Raw genomic sequence first — 21,135 nt, 5'->3', positions numbered from 1 at the left:
GTAATAAAACTTTTTCAGATATTTTTCATATGATGAATTCTTGAATCTAACCTATTATGGTTTCTTGATTGTGTTTTTTAGCCCTCACATTTCATCTTTTTGGGCACTTCAGAGAGCTTGATATGTTTTCATCTCATTTTTATTCGTCGTTACCCTCATGTAGGCACATGATTGCTGTTTCTTTGTCTTTGTGAGGTTACAACATTTTGTATTACCTTGGAGTCTGTGCAAGGTCACACTTTTAAAAAGTAATGAGTATTCTTTTCTGCTTAGTTTTTGGAAGTATTGTATCTGAAATCCTTGCTAGAAAATTTGTCTTTTCTCATGTTCAGACTTAGGATATTTATTTACAAAGGTCTTTGGAATGGTTGGAGGAATTCCCTCATCACAGAGGTATAAATTTATTTAACATAACGTTTTGCTTCTGTACCTTTCTTCTTTCACTGCCAAGCATAAGAAATCTCTGTATACTATCTTTCCGAACTATCAGAAGTCGTATTACCAACTTGTTAAGCAAATTTTTGTCTATCAAGCTTGCAAGTTCATCTTTTCTTTAGCAATATATGGTTGTCAAAACCTTGCTTTGATTACAGTGAACATGTCTGAAGCATCCTAGATTTTTTCTTAGTGACTGTGTATTTCTTTAATATAAATTTATCTCTTTATTCTCTCCAGTGGTTCTTACTTTCTTTATGGATGAAAGTTTCTTTTATGAGATTGTAATGTAAATTTCCCTAGAGGTTAATACATCTGCTTATGCCGTTTTACATATTATCCATAGCTTCATTTCCATGGTATTGATCTAGAGCTTACAGCCTTTCAGTGCATCTAAACACATCCTCATCTTACAGTACATTTAGTGGGCCAAAGTGAATTGTTCTACCAGACTGAAGCAGGCACTTCATAATGTTTCACATTTCATACAAAGTTGAATTGTTGAGTCTGTATTCCACACTTCTAAAAAGAAGAAAAAAGTGCTGTTTCCCACGTAGGTAATTTCTCCTCTGTAGAAAGTCATCCGTTTGCTCTGATTATCTTTTCCAGAACCTTATGGACCATACTTGTCATTGAGACTGGTCTGTAACTCAATGCCTCTTTCCATTCTCCTATCTTATAGATAGGAATGAAATTTGCACTTTTCCATTGCCTTGGTACTCTGCCAGTCTCCAGTGACTACATGACCGGTATTGCAAGAGTTTTATGTAATGTATCTGCACACATCTTCAGCACATGTAAAACTTTGTCAGGAGCATGAGCCTTCTGTGTGTGAAGACTGTAGGTTTGCTTTATTTTTTTTTATTTCTCTTGGCAACTTTAAGTTTGCTTGAGGATTTTTCTTCATTTGCTTTTCTCCTCATTTTTCAGAGATTTGTTTGAGTTATATCAATTTTAATAGGATTTAAGGTGAGAAAACCCCATTTGAATTTATGAGAAAATTTCTCCTTCCTTTTTCTATTGTCTTTGATTTTCAAAGGCTGTTAGTGATTTGGGTTGGAGGAAATTGAGGTAAGACATGAGGGTTACCCATTTGATGGAGCTTGGAAGTTTAGCATGCATGCTGATATAGTATATGTTATGCAAAGATCTGGGTGTTAAATAATTTTGGAAATGAATTATCTGCTTAGAAGCTAATTAGCCTTTGTTCCTCCTTTGTATTAGGAGTATAATACACAAGAGGGAAATTTGTCATACAGGCTTATTTTTTAGGCAAATTGTGCCCTTATTGACTTGAGAGAGTTTTTCACACTGAAAACTGTGTCTTCTTGTTGTAGTGACGAGCCAGAGATTGTCTCACCAACTCTGTCTCACAGTCCACGGTGTTTGCTTCAATTACGTGGCCACCAAGGCCCTGTTACATCACTGGACATATCGCCTTCAGGCCTTATGCTAGCTACAGGTTTGTGACATTGATGCTTGTGTAGTTTTTATGGTATATGTACATATAATACTTTTCTTGCCATGAAAATTCATGAAAGCATTTTTCTGAATAGAAAGTTAACTTTTTCATATTCTAGGTTGTAACAAGAGCACAAATGGAATGGTAAACATATGGTCTCTCCAAGATGGCTCCCTGCTTCAGACAGTAGTAGGCTCTGGAGGAATCTCAAGTGTATCATGGACAGGGACAGCAGGCTTGGCTGTGTGTCTTACTCAGTCACAGGCAAGAGCATTACATTTGTGTACAAGAAACTTTAGTCCAAAATAAATAGGTTTATCCTTAATTATAAAGAAATTTTGGTTTTTACTTTGCTTGAAGCAAATATAGCTATTTTTACCTTGTGCAGTATGACTGTGTATATTCTGATCATTGTTATAATTTTTCCCATACTTTACCCTCACATACAGTGATCTCTCTCTACACACACTCCTCAGTGTGCCCAGGGCCTTCACCACCCTCACCATCCTATGACTTGCCTCTACTCCCATGATTCCATCCACTGCCATATACACTCTAGCTGTTCGTGGTTACACCATGATTTAAAAGCTATCTTTAGTAAAGTTGTATTATCATCAGTTGATGAACAGGAATACACTGTCATTGAGGAACATCTTGCTTCAAAGCAGTCCATCAGTTCCCTGCTTTTGATCATAACACATCCTTGACGTTGCAGGAACCCCATGAAAGGGGTTCTGGGATTTCTGTCTATCTATATCTGTGATACCCATTCCCCAGGAACTCCATGAATGGGGATGCCTTTGCAAAAGTCTCCATAATTTTTTAACTCCAGTGTCACTTCTTAGCCTTTAGTATCTTACTCTTAACAAACCACTGGCAAAGGGCAATTCCAATACAGTGTTTCCATATGCTCCTATCTAATGTTTCTACAGACCACTTCTACCCACTGTGTGTACCTGTTGTTCCTACCTACTACTTCTATCTGTTGCTAGTGCCTTACATTCTTACCTACCTACCTAATGCTCCTGCCTATGTTCCTTTTACCTTACGCTCCTGCCTAATGTTCCTACCAACTACTGCTACCTAATGTTTCCACCTAATGCTCCTGCATAAAGGGATTATATATAGTGATAATCTTAATAATATGCCCAAGATGCAGCTTCTATACTGAAGACACTTAAATGCTTACACCTCCCATGCCCTGCACCTGCCTCAAATACATGCACTCAACATCATCGCATTTTTGACATGTGGTAACATCCAGTGGATGTGGCCACCTCCTTGAGTACTGTGGAAGCCTAGTACTGTTGAAGGTTATCCTAGGACAGAATATATATGTATACATATATGTGTATACATAAAATACAGCAGTTTATAAGTATATTTGTAATATATTCTTTTTATCTTGCTACAGAATGTGATGTTTGTTTCCTTGACGGAAGACCAGTTTTATAAACTGCGAGTGGTAGCACTGTGTCGCATGCGATTACACTTGTGGGGGATGTCTGGACTGCACCACGCACCTTGCCTTAGAGCTTTGTTGTGCCACCTGCCATCACTCCTGCTTTCACAGTACCACCATGAGAAACCAGTGGGTAAGCTTCCATAGTTTTTTTTAAATTACACGTTAAAGTGTTCTTTGATCTTGGAAGATTAATTGCAGTGTGAGTATGGAATAATTATGAGTATGGAATCAAAAATATGAAATAATTATGAGTATGGAATAATTATGAATATGGAATTATGAGTATGAAATAATTATGAATATGGAATTAGGAGTATGAAATAATTATGATTATGGAATTATGAGTATGAATAATTATGGATATTAACCTATTCTTATATCTCCCAGATGATGAACTCTTCAGCTGCCTTTCACTTTTCTTCTCTTTTTCAACACTCTTAGTGTACTCACTCTGCTTATCCCCATTCATGAAAAGATTTATGGCTTTCTTATTTGTTGTTTTTTATTAATAATTTCTTTTGCAGCAAACTCGCTTACTCACAGACATATGAGAGGAGTTGTCTTGAGGCCACTGCTTTTGGAATAGGACTCTAGTACTATTTTACTTTGACATCATTATGAAAGGTGTTATGACTAAAAAAAACCTTACAACATATTTTAGTATCAACTGAATGGAATATTTGAAATGGTAAAGTGAACATGATTTTTTTTTTTTCAAAAGTATTGCTATTGCAAGAATTTAAGTGTCATTCTAAGGACTTCATCCCTAATTCTTAAACGTCACTCAATGGAATGTCATTGTGCAAGGCCCTTGTGTACTTTGGAATGTACAGAAAATGTATGAAACAGAAATATGCAAGCCCAACAAGGAAGCTTGAATGGCTATATAACCCCTTAACTCATAAACACATATGTTTACACATGCTGAGCAACTCTTTCAGACACACATTTAATAACTGAATTTCACGCCCCTTTTTTAATGTCATCTGCCAAGTCTGGGTGGTCACCGAGGTGGAAGAGCATGAGACAAGAATTCCTCTCCCTAGTCAACACACTCCAGCCATGCCAAATACAGCACATTCTCATGAGTTTTCTAAGAAGTAAACTGAGCAGCTTTAAGCTAGATCTAGAGGACCAGGCAGAAGATAATCATGAAATACTTGAGGATGATGAGATGTTGTTTATATGTGTGGAGTAAAATTGATTTTATGAACACTGCCTTTTCGAGCACTGAAATTTGACCAAGATGAGGCAGTAAAAGGTGTTTCTAGCACAAGTGGAAGCAGTGTTGCCAGGACATGCCTGACTTAGACAATACTGCATCTGACAGGTGCAGCTGGTAATTTTACAGTCTTTCATAATTTTCACAGTAATGAAAAAGTTATCCGTGAATTACAATGACTGTAACAAGAAAAAATTTGTATTTTATAAAATAATGATCAGCAGTATTAAGTTTTTCAGTGTATGTAAAATAAACAAAATATGTGTTGTGGCTGCTCATTTGACACTAAGGCCTTAATACAGCACTTTTTGTGCATTATGGTGAAACACTTACAAAATTTATGCACATTATCAGTGATGTTAGTGGACCAAGTATACTTTTTACTTGATTTTATCAGTTCTATGAATGTCCAAAATTTTAAAGCTAAATATAAACACTACAACTTGAAAAATGTGAAATTATTAAAGTGGGAAGAAAACCATATGGAAGAGGTACAAGGATAATATGCTGCCAGGAGAAATATTAAATGTATAGAACAAAGAACTCCTGAATTATTTAAAGAGAAACCTGATATAAGGTTGAAGTCAGTCCAAGATGAGCCCAGAATTGATGTCAAAAGAAATGTGAAGTAATTACTGAGAGCATCCCAGCCATAAACACAATAAATATAGGCAGTAACATTAACAGAGTGCCAAAAATAAAGTTGAATGACTATAACAGTTTTAACAAATGTTCAAGAAATGTAGAAAGCTTAGAGATTTACAAGCTTATCTCAAACACATTTACAAGCTTATCTCAAACACATCACATCTGTTACCCTTTCATCAGACACATTTAACAGTCCCTCATAATACTCAATACATTCCTGTTTTGCCTCTTCTTTGACTATTTTCACATCCTCATCTGCTTCTTTCAAAGTTGCTTTCATATGTTATTTTGTTTTCCTCTCGCCTTTCACCTCACAAAAATTTTCTTATTCACCTTGAAATGCATCATTACAGTACTGTCTGATTTGGAGATTATTAAGGCTATGAAGAAACCACTATATTTATCATATATACATAGTTAGATGCTCTGTGGAAGGTATTAAGAATATATGGTGTGGGAGGCAAGTTGTTAGAAGCAGTGAAAAGTTTTTATCGAGGATGTAAGGCATGTGTACGTGTAGGAAGAGAGGAAAGTGATTGGTTCTCAGTGAATGTAGGTTTGCGGCAGGGGTGTGTGATGTCTCCATGGTTGTTTAATTTGTTTATGGATGGGGTTGTAAAGGAGGTAAATGCAAGAGTCCTGGAAAGAGGGGCAAGTATGAAGTCTGTTGGGGATGAGAGAGCTTGGGAAGTGAGTCAATTGTTGTTCGCTGATGATACAGCGCTGGTGGCTGATTCATGTGAGAAACTGCAGAAGCTGGTGACTGAGTTTGGTAAAGTGTGTGGAAGAAGAAAGTTGAGAGTAAATGTGAATAAGAGCAAGGTTATTAGGTACAGTAGGGGTGAGGGTCAAGTCAATTGGGAGGTGAGTTTGAATGGAGAAAAACTGGAGGAAGTGAAGTGTTTTAGATATCTGGGAGTGGATCTGTCAGCGGATGGAACCATGGAAGCGGAAGTGGATCATAGGGTGGGGGAGGGGGCGAAAATTTTGGGAGCCTTGAAAAATGTGTGGAAGTCGAGAACATTATCTCGGAAAGCAAAAATGGGTATGTTTGAGGGAATAGTGGTTCCAACAATGCTGTATGGTTGCGAGGCGTGGGCTATGGATAGAGATGTGCGCAGGAGGATGGATGTGCTGGAAATGAGATGTTTGAGGACAATGTGTGGTGTGAGGTGGTTTGATCGAGTAAGTAACGTAAGGGTAAGAGAGATGTGTGGAAATAAAAAGAGCGTGGTCGAGAGAGCAGAAGAGGGTGTTTTGAAATGGTTTGGGCACATGGAGAGAATGAGTGAGGAGAGATTGACCAAGAGGATATATGTGTCGGAGGTGGAGGGAACGAGGAGAAGAGGGAGACCAAATTGGAGGTGGAAAGATGGAGTGAAAAAGATTTTGTGTGATCGGGGCCTGAACATGCAGGAGGGTGAAAGGAGGGCAAGAAATAGAGTGAATTGGAGTCATGTGGTATACAGGGGTTGACGTGCTGTCAGTGGATTGAAGCAAGGCATGTGAAGCGTCTGGGGTAAACCATGGAAAACTGTGTAGGTATGTATATTTGCGTGTCTGGACGTGTGTATGTACATGTGTATGGGGGGGGGGGGGGGGTTGGGCCATTTCTTTCGTCTGTTTCCTTGCGCTACCTCGCAAACGCGGGAGACAGCGACAAAGTATAAAAAAAAAAAAAAAAAAAAAACATAGTTAGATGAAACATAGTAATATGATACAACAGTTAACTTGTTGCACATAACAACAGTGAGCAGCGGAGAACAGCTAGTGCACAGCCGGTACCTACAGCAGTTGTGTTCCCTTGCGTTACTGCTAAGGTTGGATAGTGTCCTCTGCACACAGGCCGCACCCATCCATGTTGCTAATCCTGAGCCAGGTTAGTATTCTTTAAATGTATACTTCACAAGGGAAGGACCCTGCAGATATTGTGTGAATGCTAATGTGTTGTGAAACCACATTATTCTTCCCTATTCTGATGCTATGTGAATACACCCATCCTCTCAGTTACCACTCCCCCATTTAACTTAACAGGTACACTAAACAAAATTTTACCTCTTTAAATCAACCATTCACTTTTTATCTCCCTTACATTTATATGAAGGCACTACAGAAATCTTGCTAAAATCCTCAGACATCTCACTATGGGCCATGCATACATGGAAAATCCTATCTAACCAATCTTGAACATAGACACTTTTTCCTCACAAAATTCATCTGCAGTCCCATCCACTCCAGCCACTTTGCCACACTTCACCTTACATAAGACTTTCACCATCCCTTCTCTTTACTCCAAACAATATGCCATGACTCTCACTTTGCATAACTAAGTGTCCATAACACCCTCCCTATGCCACCCCATCATCAAACACACTGTTGCATGTTCATGTGAAAAAGCTGTTATTGAAGTAGAATATATGAGTACCCTCTAATGCGTAATATCAGATGTCACAGATAGGACGAATATGAAGTGTGGTAAAAGAGCTGGTCTTCGTGTATTGTTAGATGAAATCCAGAGAGAAGTCCTGTATCTATACTGGCTGTACCTTATATTTCACATGTGTACATCAAGATTGTCACAATAATTTTTGAATCTTAAAAGAATAGCTTATAGAATTCCTAAATCATGCTATTTTATTTTTTAAACCAATCTTTCCATTTGAATTTATAATTATGCACATAATTTTTAAATCATGTAAGAACTGAGGTAGTTCATATCACAATATTATTTTAATTATCATTGTAATGGAAGAAGTGAAATTAATCCCAAACATGAATTACTTGCTAGTACAAGCAGAGTAACAAAAAATCCATTATCCTTGGTACCATATAAATATAAGAATATTTCAAATTTCAGAAATCTGAACATATTTTAATCTTAAAAGAGTGTTTTGTATATTGGATGCAGGTTTAAATGTAATATTTGTTTGTCATATGTGTAAATTTACACTATTTAAAACATTCAATAAACTTTCTTTGAAATTACTCACTGGAAATTCATACCCCAATATGGCATTAATCACAAATGCACGAAACCACAGACTTTAGGAGTGTACAATTTCTGGAGATATGGGTTTTCACTATTCTAACTATAATTTTTTGCAAATAAATTCATTAATGACTGGAGTGGCCATGCCTTTTTCATGAATGTGTTAGGTTAATGAAATTACATGTAATCAGCATAAGCAAAAGTGTTCTGAAAGGTAATTTCTTTTGCATGAATGTACGAGCTGTTGAAAGCTTATGTAATCATTTTCAGTTGCTGAATGGAATTGGCTGGATACCTTGTGCACTGCTGTCAGCACTGCTGAAAGCCTGAAGCAACGAACTCCTCTTCCTCATTCTTTTGTTGCTCGGCACTTTAAACATGCAGGTAAGTCATAATGGCAGACCACATAGCTTATTACAGTATTATTGCTATATGTGAGAAGCCATTGCTATATACTTGAAGCCATGAGTTCAAAAGGTAGCCTCTGCTGTGGCCTTTCTTGGAGGATATTATTAGGAAGGCCTTTGTTTGGGGGTGGATCTGATGTTGCCTTCAAGTTGCCACGATTAAGGAAATAAGGATCCTAGTGTGCTAAGAAGACTCTTTAAGCAGTGTTCTTGCTATACTTGGCCTCTCAATGAAGTTTCTCAACCCCCTCTCCACTGATTTTGTATGCTCCCATGGCATGCAAGACAAACTGACCCTTGAGAGATATGTTTTAAAGTTTGAAAAACTCTCTCTGCAGCAATGTAATGCAAGCATTTTCTGGTCGTTTTTCCTGCCCTTCCTTCTCTTTTTTGAAAAACCTTTCTCAAGCTTATACTGACCACCACTGGCTTGATGTCCATCTCTGTACAATAATGAGATGTGTCTCTACCAATGACTTGGGACGATGGTGTCCTTGCTGAGTGGAGTTGGTGATTGGTTGGAGTGCAGACCTGGGCTCTGCCACACTGCTGCTAGGTGTCAGGAGGTTAATGAAGGGTGGGAGGCACTTATTTCATCAGTATATTGGGGGTTAAAAGGTGTATAACCCTTAGAGGTACGAGACCCTGATGGCTCACGGGACTTAATCCCAGAGAGAAAAAGTTTCTTTTACATGAAAATTTAAATTCATTATCTTGCACTAAATATATTGACTTGTAGATCTCTATCTATTTTCTTCTTATACAGGGAGAATCAGATAATTTGGATAAGTTTGAGCTCATGTTTCATAACGCCATTTATGGAACTGCTTATAACTGAAAGAATAGTTATGTGAACTTGTTGCTGCAAATACACAGTGGCCTTAGACTGAGCTACCTGTTATTTTTAATGACCGCAATTCTTGTGACATTTGAAATTTCTTTCTTTCTTTCTTTCATTTGCACTCATGATTTCAAACTTGAGTGAGATAGCATCCATAATGGATGACTGAGGATATTCAATAATATTATTCAATATGTTAGATTTTTCAGATAACAAAGAGGAGTTGAGTTTTGCATTAGAGAACAGCAAATGGGATGTAGAGCAAGATGCAGCAGTAATGTCATGGGCTACACAGCAGCCAGGAGACTGGCAGGTGGGCGGTCGATGTCAGGTTTACATGTGGGGAAGTGGACGTCATGGACAGCTGGCTGAAACAGGTAAAGCATCGCTAAATCTAGAGTAGACTATGTGAGCACGTGTAGATAAGAAATAGGTAGCATAGGTATTTCTTTAAAAATCTGTTCGTATGTCAGAAAAGAATTCTTTAATACAGGTCGTAGCAGCCAGGTTCCAGTATTGACAGAGACCTTAGGATGTGCACAACAAGTTGTATGTGGTCAGAATTGTACCTTCATTGTGACAGCCAATGGGTCTGTCCTGGCATGTGGGGAAGGAAGTTATGGACGGCTTGGCCAGGGTAACTCTGATGATCTGCACACTCCCACCGTTATATCTACCTTACAAGGTAATGTTATGCTATGCATTCTTTCAGTATGCCATTGAAAAACAGGATTGGCTGGCAGTATACAAGGAGTGTGTTTTTTGTATAAATGTAATACCAAGGAATACAAGTAGCTACAGATTAGAAACATAAAGCACCATGCAAAGAGTAGAAAAGCAAATAGATGTAAGGAGAAATGTTGGTAAACTTTCAGTGGAACTTTAGAGGCCCAAATAATGTTAACTTGTGGACTTGAACAGAAGTATTTCATTGGGCTGATTGTAGACTCTTCAGTGAAAACTAAGTAAAACTGACGCTGTTGGTGAAACCTGAGATGGAATGGGAATGTTTGGAGAGGAAAGTCTGGGCAAGATTGATACAGTGGGTAAGCACTTCTGATGAACGAGGAACTGTGGGACTGTGTTAAATAGAGTAAGAAAGTAAGTTCAAGGTTGATGTAGGTAACTGTTAGTGCATAAATACCTGATAAGAGTTAGGAGGAAAGGGTGTATTTTAGGAGGAGATGAATGAATCCTTTGGCAATTTTTGATGCATGGGATCTAATCTTGCATGGGGATATCTGAATAGAAGACTGGATGATGTGGCAGTTGAGGGTACAATTAGGGGGTATGGGGCACCCATGGTGAATGCATTGGAATTGAAATGTCAGAGGACAGTATATGGTGTGAGGCAGCTTGATCCTTGTGTTGTTATTTTTCAGACATAATTACTTTTTGTTTAATTACTTTTATGTTTGTTTTTCAGGTTTTGTTGTAACACAGGTTGCAACTTCTTGTGGCTCTGATGGCCACAGCTTAGCAGTAACAGACAGTGGAGAGGTGTTTTCATGGGGAGATGGAGATTATGGGAAATTAGGACATGGCAATTCTGACCGTCAACGAAGACCACGACAAATTGAAGCATTTCAGGGACAGGAAGTTGTTCAACTGGCCTGTGGATTCAAACATACAGCTGTTGTGACTTCTGATGGCAAGCTTTTTACCTTTGGAAATGGGGACTATGGCAGATTAGGGCTGGGCTCAACTGCAAACAAGAAACTTCCTGAGCGAGTTATGGCTCTGGATGGTTGGCGTATTGGACAAGTGGCATGTGGACTAAATCATACTGTCTGTTTAAGTGCTGATGGAAACACTGTGTGGGCATTTGGGGATGGTGATTATGGAAAACTAGGTCTTGGTAACTCAACCTCTAAATCTACTCCCCAAAAAGTGGAGGCAATGTGTGGGATTAGCATTAAAAAAGTGTGCTGTGGTACTCAGTTTACTGTGTTCCTTACTAAAGATGGTCGGGTTTACACTTGTGGAATGGATCGTCTCATTGGCCAGCCAGAGTCTCGTACAAGAGGCCATAACCGCCCACAGCAAGTGCCAGCCCTATCAAGCCATGTTGTGATGGACGTGGCAGTTGGTTCAGAGCACACATTAGCCCTTACATCCACCAGTGATGTATTTGGGTGGGGTGTTAACAGTGATGGCCAACTGGGTCTAGGACATTCTGCTGCAGTTAGAGAGCCTCAGCTGATTCGGGCTTTGTCAGGAAAAGGTATTCGTCAGATCAGTGCTGGCAGGAGCCATAGTGCTGCCTGGACAGCTCATCCACTTCCTCCAGTGACACCAGGGAATCCAGCCCCCATGCAACTTGGAATCCCAGTTTCAGTGCCACCACAGTACCCAAACTTGCAAAATGTTTCACGAGGTGCACTGTGTGCCAGACTCCGACTTTTGCATCAATTCAGTGACCTGCTTTATTCATCATGGAAACTCATTACTCTCACCCCAGGTACTGAATGCTATATAGATAATGTGAGTGCTGTTACTTCAGCTGATGTACGCTCTGTTGTGTCACCAAGGGTATACACACTGCCTCTGGTACGTTGTTTAGGTCGTACCATGGTTCAGGGACGCAATTATGGTCCACAAGTGACAGTGAAGCGAATATCCAGTAGGGGAGCTCCTTGCAAGCCCATCTTTACACAGCTAGCTCGACAAGTTGTCAAATTAAAACCAGCTGACCTGAGACTTCCTTCACGAGCATGGAAGGTGAGTGATTTTTTTCATAATTGATTGCTGTTTCCCTTATTAGCAAGGTAGTAATCTAGTATTACAGATTAAAGTCACGAATATTGCAGACAGCAAACCACTGGTGCAATGGTACAGAATCAACTTGCAGAATTCATTCTGACATTGGTTGATGTGGTATTACTGGTGAGGACTCAGTGCTAGATTGTATAGATATGTACATGTAAAGACTAAGGTATTAGATAACTAAAGTTTTGTCCGTGTAAGCTTACTTTAAGTGTAGAATATGACATATACTCTACACATGCATTATTTGATGATAAATTATGTTGTTAGCACAAGTGAACTTATTGACATTTGCTCTTTATTTGTCATGTTATAACTAGTCCACTGTACCAGTTGTAGAAATCAAAGAATGAATGTTGCTGAAAAATTGCATTAATCCTGTTTTGCAGACACAGTTTAATTTAAATGTCTCAGATCTGGAGGTCCAGACTAGTATCTTCCAAACTTCAGCACTTACAGTGGTGCTTGTGCTTACTGAAACCCTCAGACAGCACTTCATCTGTGGAATCACCCATTCTATCTTGGCTTATGGTGTACTTTTTTTTTTTACGGTTATTGCTTCTCCTGCCTTAGTAAGGTAAGATTGAGCAAATCGACCATAGCCTTTTATTTTGACATCCACTGTCTACTTATCATGGTTAATATTAATGTAACCAGGAACTGCCAACCACAACAAAGCCAATCAAACTGTTGCTTGGTTTACCTTGACAGCTTCATATACCTTGGTTCAACTTCCTGATAATTTTCACCCACATATACCACAATCTGTCACATGCTTGCTTCTTACCCTCCTTAATTTTCAAGCAGTGACACCCCAAAGCCGCCTTCACTTCATTCCTCCCATGTCCCTCTTGGTGTCACCCCTTGTTCCATTTACTTAAACCGTCTTTCTCTGTTGATCCCGATCACACGTGGGAAACATTTCAATATGCCCACGTCAGCTCTCTCAGTTAGACTGCACTTACCACCACACCTCTATCGTAATCATCAAGGTCAACATGCCTCACACCACAAATTGTTATTGGGTTTTCCATTTACAAACCCTTCCTTTCTTTAACATTTAGGGTCCAAGATTCTTATTCCTATAACAACTTTGAGATTAATTTGTCTTCAAATATACCCATCGTTACCCCTAACAGACAATGACCTTCCACACACTCCTTAATGCACCTAAGATCTTGGACCTCTCTTCCTCATAACAGTTCAGTTCAGCTTCCATTTTCTATCTACTGCCATAGCCGTTCCCTAGTACCTACACTACTTCACTTTCTCCAGATCCTTTCCATTTAAACTTACATACAAATCATCTTTTTTTGAACCCCCTGCTTCACCTCATTGCCTTACTTTTGCTCACATTTACCTGAACTTTCTCCTCTCTCACACTCTCCAAAACTCTAGAGTCTGCCACTGGACCTGTATCATTTGCAGAAAGAAAAGAAAATAGAATCCCTTGACATTCTCTTTAAACAATTCATCTTCTTTACTGTAAGCTACACATCGTCTGCAAGGTCTTCCATCCTCTCACGAGCAAATATACAAAATCTGCAAACCACACAAAACAATGCATTTTGAATAATAATCGCTAGCTGCTAAGCAACTCCAAACACCCAATGAAACAAAAATTCTTCCCCTGCAATCCCACCTCAACATGCTCAGCACTTAATTCTAAACAACAGCACTAGACCCCTCCTAAACAAACTACCAATCCCAAGTAGTAAAAAAATCTTATACATGCAGCAATCTCTACTCTTAAGTCACCCAACTTCTAACAGATTTAACACTGACAGAACACATGTACACTGAAATAACCTGTCAGAAACTAAAAAGCTGCCTGCACAACTCCATCCCACCAGACTTTCACCTATCATTACCAACAACCATAAACAAAAACAAGTCACACTTTCCTGTCTTTGCTCTTAACATCACCCCTCCCTACAACAGTGCAAACACCAGTTCAGCATTTCCCTAAACCCTTCATGCCCACAATACATCTGCCAGAAAGAAGACACCAAGTGCTTCATACAGACTCACTTACAACATCACTACACTTTATGACCTGGCTTGCTTCCTGAGTGCTGCAGGAGCCTCATAAAGATAGAAGAAACTCCTAGGGCAGTAAGTTGCCACCCTGCCACACATAAAATGGCACCCCCCTCCCCCCACGCGTGCACGAGGTAGCGCTAGGAAAAGAAGACAAAGGCCACATTTGTTCCCACTCAGTCTCTAGCTGTCATGTGTAATGCACTGAAACCACAGCTGCCTTTCCATATCCAGGCCCCACAAAACTTTCCATGGTTTACCCCAGACACTTCACATGCCCTGGTTCAATCCATTGACAGCACGTCGATCCCGGTATACCACATCATTCCAATTCAATCTATTTTTCATACTTAATTGCCATTTCCTGCATTAGCAAGGTAGCGTTAAGAACAGAGGACTGAGCCTTTGAAGGAATGTCCTGACTTGGCCCTCTTGGTTTTTCAAATACTTTCTACTGACCATTAATTTTCAATCATGTCCCATATTCCTCACATCTCTCTGCCTCCTTGTTTTTTCTAAATATCAGTTAATGATACCGTAAAAATGTGAGAAAAAAATCAAATCAACATTCATCTTCCTTAGGTAAAGCTTGTTGGAGAAGGAGCAGATGATGCCGGTGGTGTGTTTGACGACACCATGACAGAAATGTGTAATGAGCTAGTCACTGGTGCTGTACCACTCCTAATACCCACACCTAATGCTGTGTCTGATACTGGTAACAACCGAGATCGTTTCCTTGTCAATCCAGATCTAACGCAGCATCATCATATGATGTGGTTCAAGTTTCTAGGTGAGTACAGGAAGGAAGTTTTTAACTTAGTAGTCTTCATAAGAGTACTGATGTTCAGTAAATCTTAAAGTTTAACTGCTTACTATCTTTTCTCATTTTTTTTTATTTTTTCTCATCAGTATATTTATCCCATGTTATTTTTCCTATTTTTATAGATAAATAAATAGTCATGGTCATCCAGAGCTTTTGATGAATATTCTTTTTGAAATTTGGGAAAAGATTATATTCAGAGATGTGTAGTTACTTATCATCTCAAGGTCGAGAACAGTTGATTGACAAATGCACAATGGCCAAAATGTGGCAAGGGTTCTGAATGGAAGATTGAGTCATATATAGAGTAGAGCATTTTGAGCCATTTCTTAATATAATGTGCTAATAAATGGAACAAGAAAAAATGTGAAAACACTCGAGATATGAGAGAATAGAAGACAGTTTAGTTCGTGGAAGATATGAAGATTATAAGATGAGATTGTGTAATTCTTGAAGAATACTGAGAACAGGTAAATCCCATAAAACTGTTATCATGAACTTTATTCCCAGCTTTTATGGGGTGGATCACGTGTTCACCCAACATCCATTTGGAAAATGCTTCCACTACACATAATCCCCTATCGTACATGTTACACTTCATCTGAAATTCACGTGTTCACCCAGCATCCACTTGGAAAATGCTTCCACTACACATAGTCCCCTATTATACATGTTACACTTCATCTGAAATATCTTAGTTCTAATCAGTTGAATTAGTCAATGGGGTTGGCTTTGAATAAAGTTACTGGTGCATGTGAACAAATAAAACAGTTCTCCATCTGTCCCTAGCACTAGCTCGTTGCAGGTAAATAGCAAATTAGTTAGAAAATAAATAAATATTTATTATTAGTATCATTCCAATCATTATCATCATCACCTTTTGCCTTGTCAGAAGCTGGAACTTTTATACATTTCCTTCAAAGCTTTCGATGTATATGAAGATCTGTATAATGAATGCTTTTTGACCAGTAATATATTTTTTAGGAATATTATTTGGCATTGCCATTCGCACGAAGAAACCCCTGGCTTTGCCTTTGGCCCCTCTAATGTGGAAACTCCTGGCTGGTATTGCTCCTTCTTCTGCAGACTTAGAAGAGGTAAGAGGCCAAGGCATTAAAGTGTTTAGTGGGAGATTTGTGGAAAAAATTTTGTGCTCATTGCACATATGTGCAGTTTGACTTATTTAGTCAGAATTAATGTGGTGATTAAGCATATGACACATAGATTGATGATGGAATTAGTTATCTGTTCATGAGACAAATGTATATGTAGACAAAAACCTGAAATAATTATTGTATGTGCCATTTTTCGTATACTTCCTTACCTTTCCCACATGTCCTGTCAGAGACAAATGAAGGCAGAGTCTTCAAGAAAAAATTATCAGTTGGCTTCTGCCTATGTTCTTGCTTTTATAAAGCATTAGATGGAGATAGTTTCTAGCTTCCCACTCCAGTTTGCTATTCATTTTGGAATGCACCGATTGTGCCTGCATTTTTGGTGCATGATTTGGTCATCTTGGACACTAATTTTTTCTCTTCATGTCTCAGTGGCTCAATGGACTCCATCACTATCTTTCTCTCTTTTGAAAAGCCTTTCACTTAACTGACAGTATCATTGTCAGTGAAATTCTGATTTCAAAGAATTAAGAAGTGCTCAGCCTGCTTCAGCTAGACAGCTGGCAGGGTTATGACACCATGGCCAGATGGTAACTGACAATCTGAGGGGAGCATACTCAGATGGAGCTTGAGCCACTACCACTGAAGGTTGAGAGGCATTAACCATAAGGTAGAGGATTAGGTGCTTCTAGCCTCTAGAGGTCATGGAGATTAACTCATAGCTTTTGAGACACTACCCAGATTTTTTTTTTTTTACAGGAATAATCAGCTCGGAAACAGATTTCTCCATTTAGCAAGGCTACTTCTCCTATGAAGTGTTTATTTAGATTGTATATTATATTGCAATATTATGGATCTGCACCAACTTTATTTTGTATTTTGCATCACTGCTTTATTTTGTAGGTGGATGTGGAATATATGCAGAGCTTGAGGGCCATCAGGGACATTGACCAAGATGGAGTAACTGAAGACACGTTCCATGAGGTAGGATACTAAATCAAAAATTTTCTCTTTTCAGTAACATACAGCAAATGTGATGTTCTTGGGAATCAGTTTTAGTGTAACAAAAGCTTATAATAGTTGATTTATGATAACTGTCTCACATTATGTGCAGTAACTGTAAGAGAAAAATGTATTCACTAATCACAGGGATGTTAAGATACTTCAAATACTTTTCGTTTTTCAGTTGAATATTGTTTCCTTTTAGCATTTCATTCACATCAGTGCAGGTTTTATGTTCATGTAGCAGAATTGTTATGACTGTGAATGTGATGATATCAGTGATGGATATTAGTGTTATTCTAACAACCATCAATACATTAACCTTCCTAATTTGGAGTCAGAGATAAGTAGATTCTTTTGCCATTGCCACTCCCTTGATGGAAGTTTCTGGAGGGAGTGGGCATCAGGGATAGATAGATAGATAGCACATATTAGAAAAAGGTGAATCATACTTGGCATATTCCAAACGTATCCCACACATGCTCAAAAAAAAATGCTGAATATATTGTAATTTCCAGCCAAGAAAAACGGTTACAAAGTTCTGAAGTTGTTCTTTGGAACACATGCATTTCAATTTGGAATGGAGAATTGTTTCATTTTTACTGAGGAAGAGGTGTTGGGGGGTCAGATTTGAGGAAGCTAAAATATATCTGTTTTGGACCTAAGGGCTTATCCCTTTTGATTCAATTATTATTCATTTTTCTTATATATCTGATATGGCAGTCAATGCAAGTTCCGTCACAAGCTGCCGTATCTTAACAGTTTACCGAACACAGTGTGGCCTCCCCAGACCTACAACCAAAATTGACTGGTCAGCCTCTGCTGTCATTTATTCACCCATAAATGTTTACAAACTTTTCTAATTTGTGACCATATCTTTAGTTATAAACAGCAACATATTTGTTTGTAAATGATTATTCTATAATATCATTTACACCACATGCATGACAATATAATCATCATTCTTGGCAGAGGACATTCAATACTGTGAAAAAAGTCTTGCCCAGCCTCCAAGCCACTACACACCACAAAGAGAATGGGTTACATCTTATATATCAGTTAAACAGTTGTAAAAGAAAAACTGAATAGATAAGTTTTTTGTGAACGGTAAGGTAGATGGGAGTTGGAAGCCAAAAAAATGACAAACTATAGGGGATAATGAAAGCTGTTGAAGTATGGCATTCTTCCTTTACCAGGAATTGCCATTTTGAGACCATTCTTTATTAACTTAGGAATTGTCTTTCTGTGTTGACCCACTATACTGTTAAATGGAGAGACTTGTCCCAGTATGTTACTGCTGTAACTGTATTATTACCATAGAATATGCACAAAATAGATGCCAAAATTATAGGTCTCAGACTGATGAATTTTTTAAAGGAAGCCAAAACGTTTTATACAGCAGGAAATGGAGAATACGTATGAAGTTTCTTCCATGTTTTTAGATATCTTTCAAAGGAAAAGAAAAAATATGATTCTCTGTAAATACTTTCAAGTTTTTAGATATCTTTTTCATGCTTAAAAATGCTGAATTAGGGTTTAGGGCTGTACATATTCCACAATATCAAATCAGTTTGAATCCCATAATGATACATATATGGACATGGTAAATTGGAACTCTACATTCCTGTTACAGGTTATTCCACTTGAGAGCTTTGAATGTATGAGTTTGACGGGAGTAAGAGTTGCTGTTGTGCCAGGTGGCCGAGCTGTTCCTCTCACTTTTGCAAATCGACAGGAATACGTCAACCGCACTATCCATTATAGATTACACCAGATGGATAGACAGGTATGTAGGAGATTGGCTGAGAGATTTCATGTTGGGAGAACAAAGTTGTACTGATATGTTGTCTTTGTAAATCTAATGAGTTGGGTTGGTAGTGGTCCTAATGGATCTATTCCCTGCTTAACAGCAGCTTATTTGCTGGAAATGCACCATAATATACAGGGAATTCTCTTTCTATAAGTTTTAGGAATTTTGTGTTTTCATGACCCTTTGTCTTCAGGTATATCAATTTCGTTGTAATTGATATACCCCATTATCATGTTTTCACAATCTCTGAGGAGGGAATGTCTTACAGCTTCCTTCACAGTCTTGATTGTTCCTTCATTATTGTCATTGTACCAGTGCTCTGGATCATCACACTTTTTGGAGGGCTGTAAATCATCAGCCTCATTATACACTTCTTTCCTACAGCCATTTTACCATGTACCATCTGAATGAGCCGTCTGTCAGTTATCTGAAATTGATTGGTGTCGCTTATTGAGAGGGTTCAATCCCCATTCCTTTATCTTCATTGTTCCACCTTGCTATCATGCACCCCTCTGGACAGATTAAGAGGACTTTTGGCTTTATTTGCAAATTTTTCTTCTCCACTCCTATAATATCAGGATTGCTTTCCCTGGATTGATCTTTGAACTCTAGCTCCTTACCATGTTCTACAATTATATCTGCAGCCTAAATGCCAAAAAGCAAAGAATTCAGTAGACAGTAGTGTGTGTCTTGCTCTTTAGAAGTATATTCTTTCTTTCAGCAATTCTTGTTTTGTTATTTCAAGTCTTTCTAACCACTATTTATATATTCAGGTTGCAGCTGTGAGAGAAGGTATGGCTTGGATTGTCCCTGTTCCCCTGCTATCCCTAATGACAGCCTCACACTTAGAACAGTTGGTGTGTGGTCTGCCACATATCTCAGTTGCCACTCTCAAGAAAGTTGTCAGGTAGGAGGATTCTTCTGTATGTCCTGAGATTCACAGAAGTCATTCATCTTTTGGTACCTTTTGAATTGTATAATGAGTATCATAATCCCGGCAGTTTTTATTTTTCCCAAGAAAAGTTAATTCGAGTCCTTTTGAGACAGCAGCTTGCTGATGAGATGCTGCCTTTTAGTGAAGGGTGTTAAAAGCCTGGAAGAACTTAAATCATTATTGCTTCTAGTGGATTGAGCAAGAACTTGTCATTTTCAGTGAGACACTTGTCACTATAAATTTGCTTGGTGAGCTCCCACTTGTCTTGCAGCATAATGTAATGCTTGAGTATGACACAGAGTAATGTACCCACACTTTATTTCGGCAATGTTTTAGGGAATTCTCTCAGACTCAGTTTTGATTTTCGAACATAAGATTGCTTTATAGCTTCTTTTTTTCTTTTTAGTTTTCTGAAACAGTATCATCTTCACCAGGTATCGTGAGGTGGATGAGCATGATCCTCTTGTATTATGGCTATGGTCCATCTTGGAGTCTTTCAGTCCCTGTGAACGGGTACTTTTTGTTCGATTTGTATCTGGAAGGTCAAGACTCCCAGCCAACTTGGCTGACTTGTCTCAACGTTTTCAGGTATGTTAATTATGCTTCATTATTTTATTCAGTATAGTAAGATACTGATATGATTAGAATGCTATTATTTCTCCTTATGAGAAGATATTCATAAGTAGGGTTTCCAATTAGATCACATAAAGCAGTATTTTAACTAAAGCCCAGATTAACTTATTCTTCTATTTATATCTCCAAAGCCTGTCCCATTCTGGAACTCCTTCAAGAGGGTAGCCATAGCAATAGTATCCATACTCCAGTGGCACTTCTTTGCCTCTACTCTTGAGTACTTTAAAAACATCACATCATAAATATGTTATTACTCTTAAGTAGATATCTGCATTAAAATTATGGCTATATACTTTCAATTTTTTGATATATAACTCAGCCTCTAAAACATCAAAGGTTCCCAAACCAGTAGATGCAATCTACACCACTAAAATCAGTAAGCAGGTTTTAGATCCATTTCAGAATTGGAATAAATTTTTCAAGCTCTTAAAAAGGTATGAATTATATGCAGAAAAAGGATACTTTGATTGTGGGCTCACTAAAGTGCCTGGGATTTGAACTCAGGTGAGACCATGCATGGCTCATGGTCAGCATTGCTAACCAGAA

The 21,135-nt window shown here is 38.3% G+C and overlaps 1 protein-coding gene across 1 annotated transcript in view; it reads left to right on the top strand.

The window, feature by feature from the left end:
- LOC139761122 (probable E3 ubiquitin-protein ligase HERC1) overlaps positions 1-21,135 on the top strand; it is a 121,771-nt gene that overhangs the window by 92,124 nt on the left and 8,512 nt on the right. Inside the window, 14 exon segments of the mRNA XM_071685048.1 lie at positions 1,773-1,897; positions 2,016-2,161; positions 3,312-3,492; positions 6,983-7,111; positions 8,492-8,605; positions 9,670-9,846; positions 9,963-10,154; positions 10,896-12,190; positions 14,858-15,065; positions 16,080-16,192; positions 17,114-17,194; positions 18,846-18,998; positions 19,796-19,929; positions 20,391-20,544. Coding sequence (XP_071541149.1) covers positions 1,773-1,897; positions 2,016-2,161; positions 3,312-3,492; positions 6,983-7,111; positions 8,492-8,605; positions 9,670-9,846; positions 9,963-10,154; positions 10,896-12,190; positions 14,858-15,065; positions 16,080-16,192; positions 17,114-17,194; positions 18,846-18,998; positions 19,796-19,929; positions 20,391-20,544 — 3,202 coding nt within the window.

The sequence above is a fragment of the Panulirus ornatus genome, chromosome 39 (assembly GCF_036320965.1).
Source record: "Panulirus ornatus isolate Po-2019 chromosome 39, ASM3632096v1, whole genome shotgun sequence".
Taxonomy (NCBI): Eukaryota; Metazoa; Arthropoda; class Malacostraca; order Decapoda; family Palinuridae; genus Panulirus; species Panulirus ornatus.
This window is presented reverse-complemented; position numbering and strand designations above follow the sequence as displayed.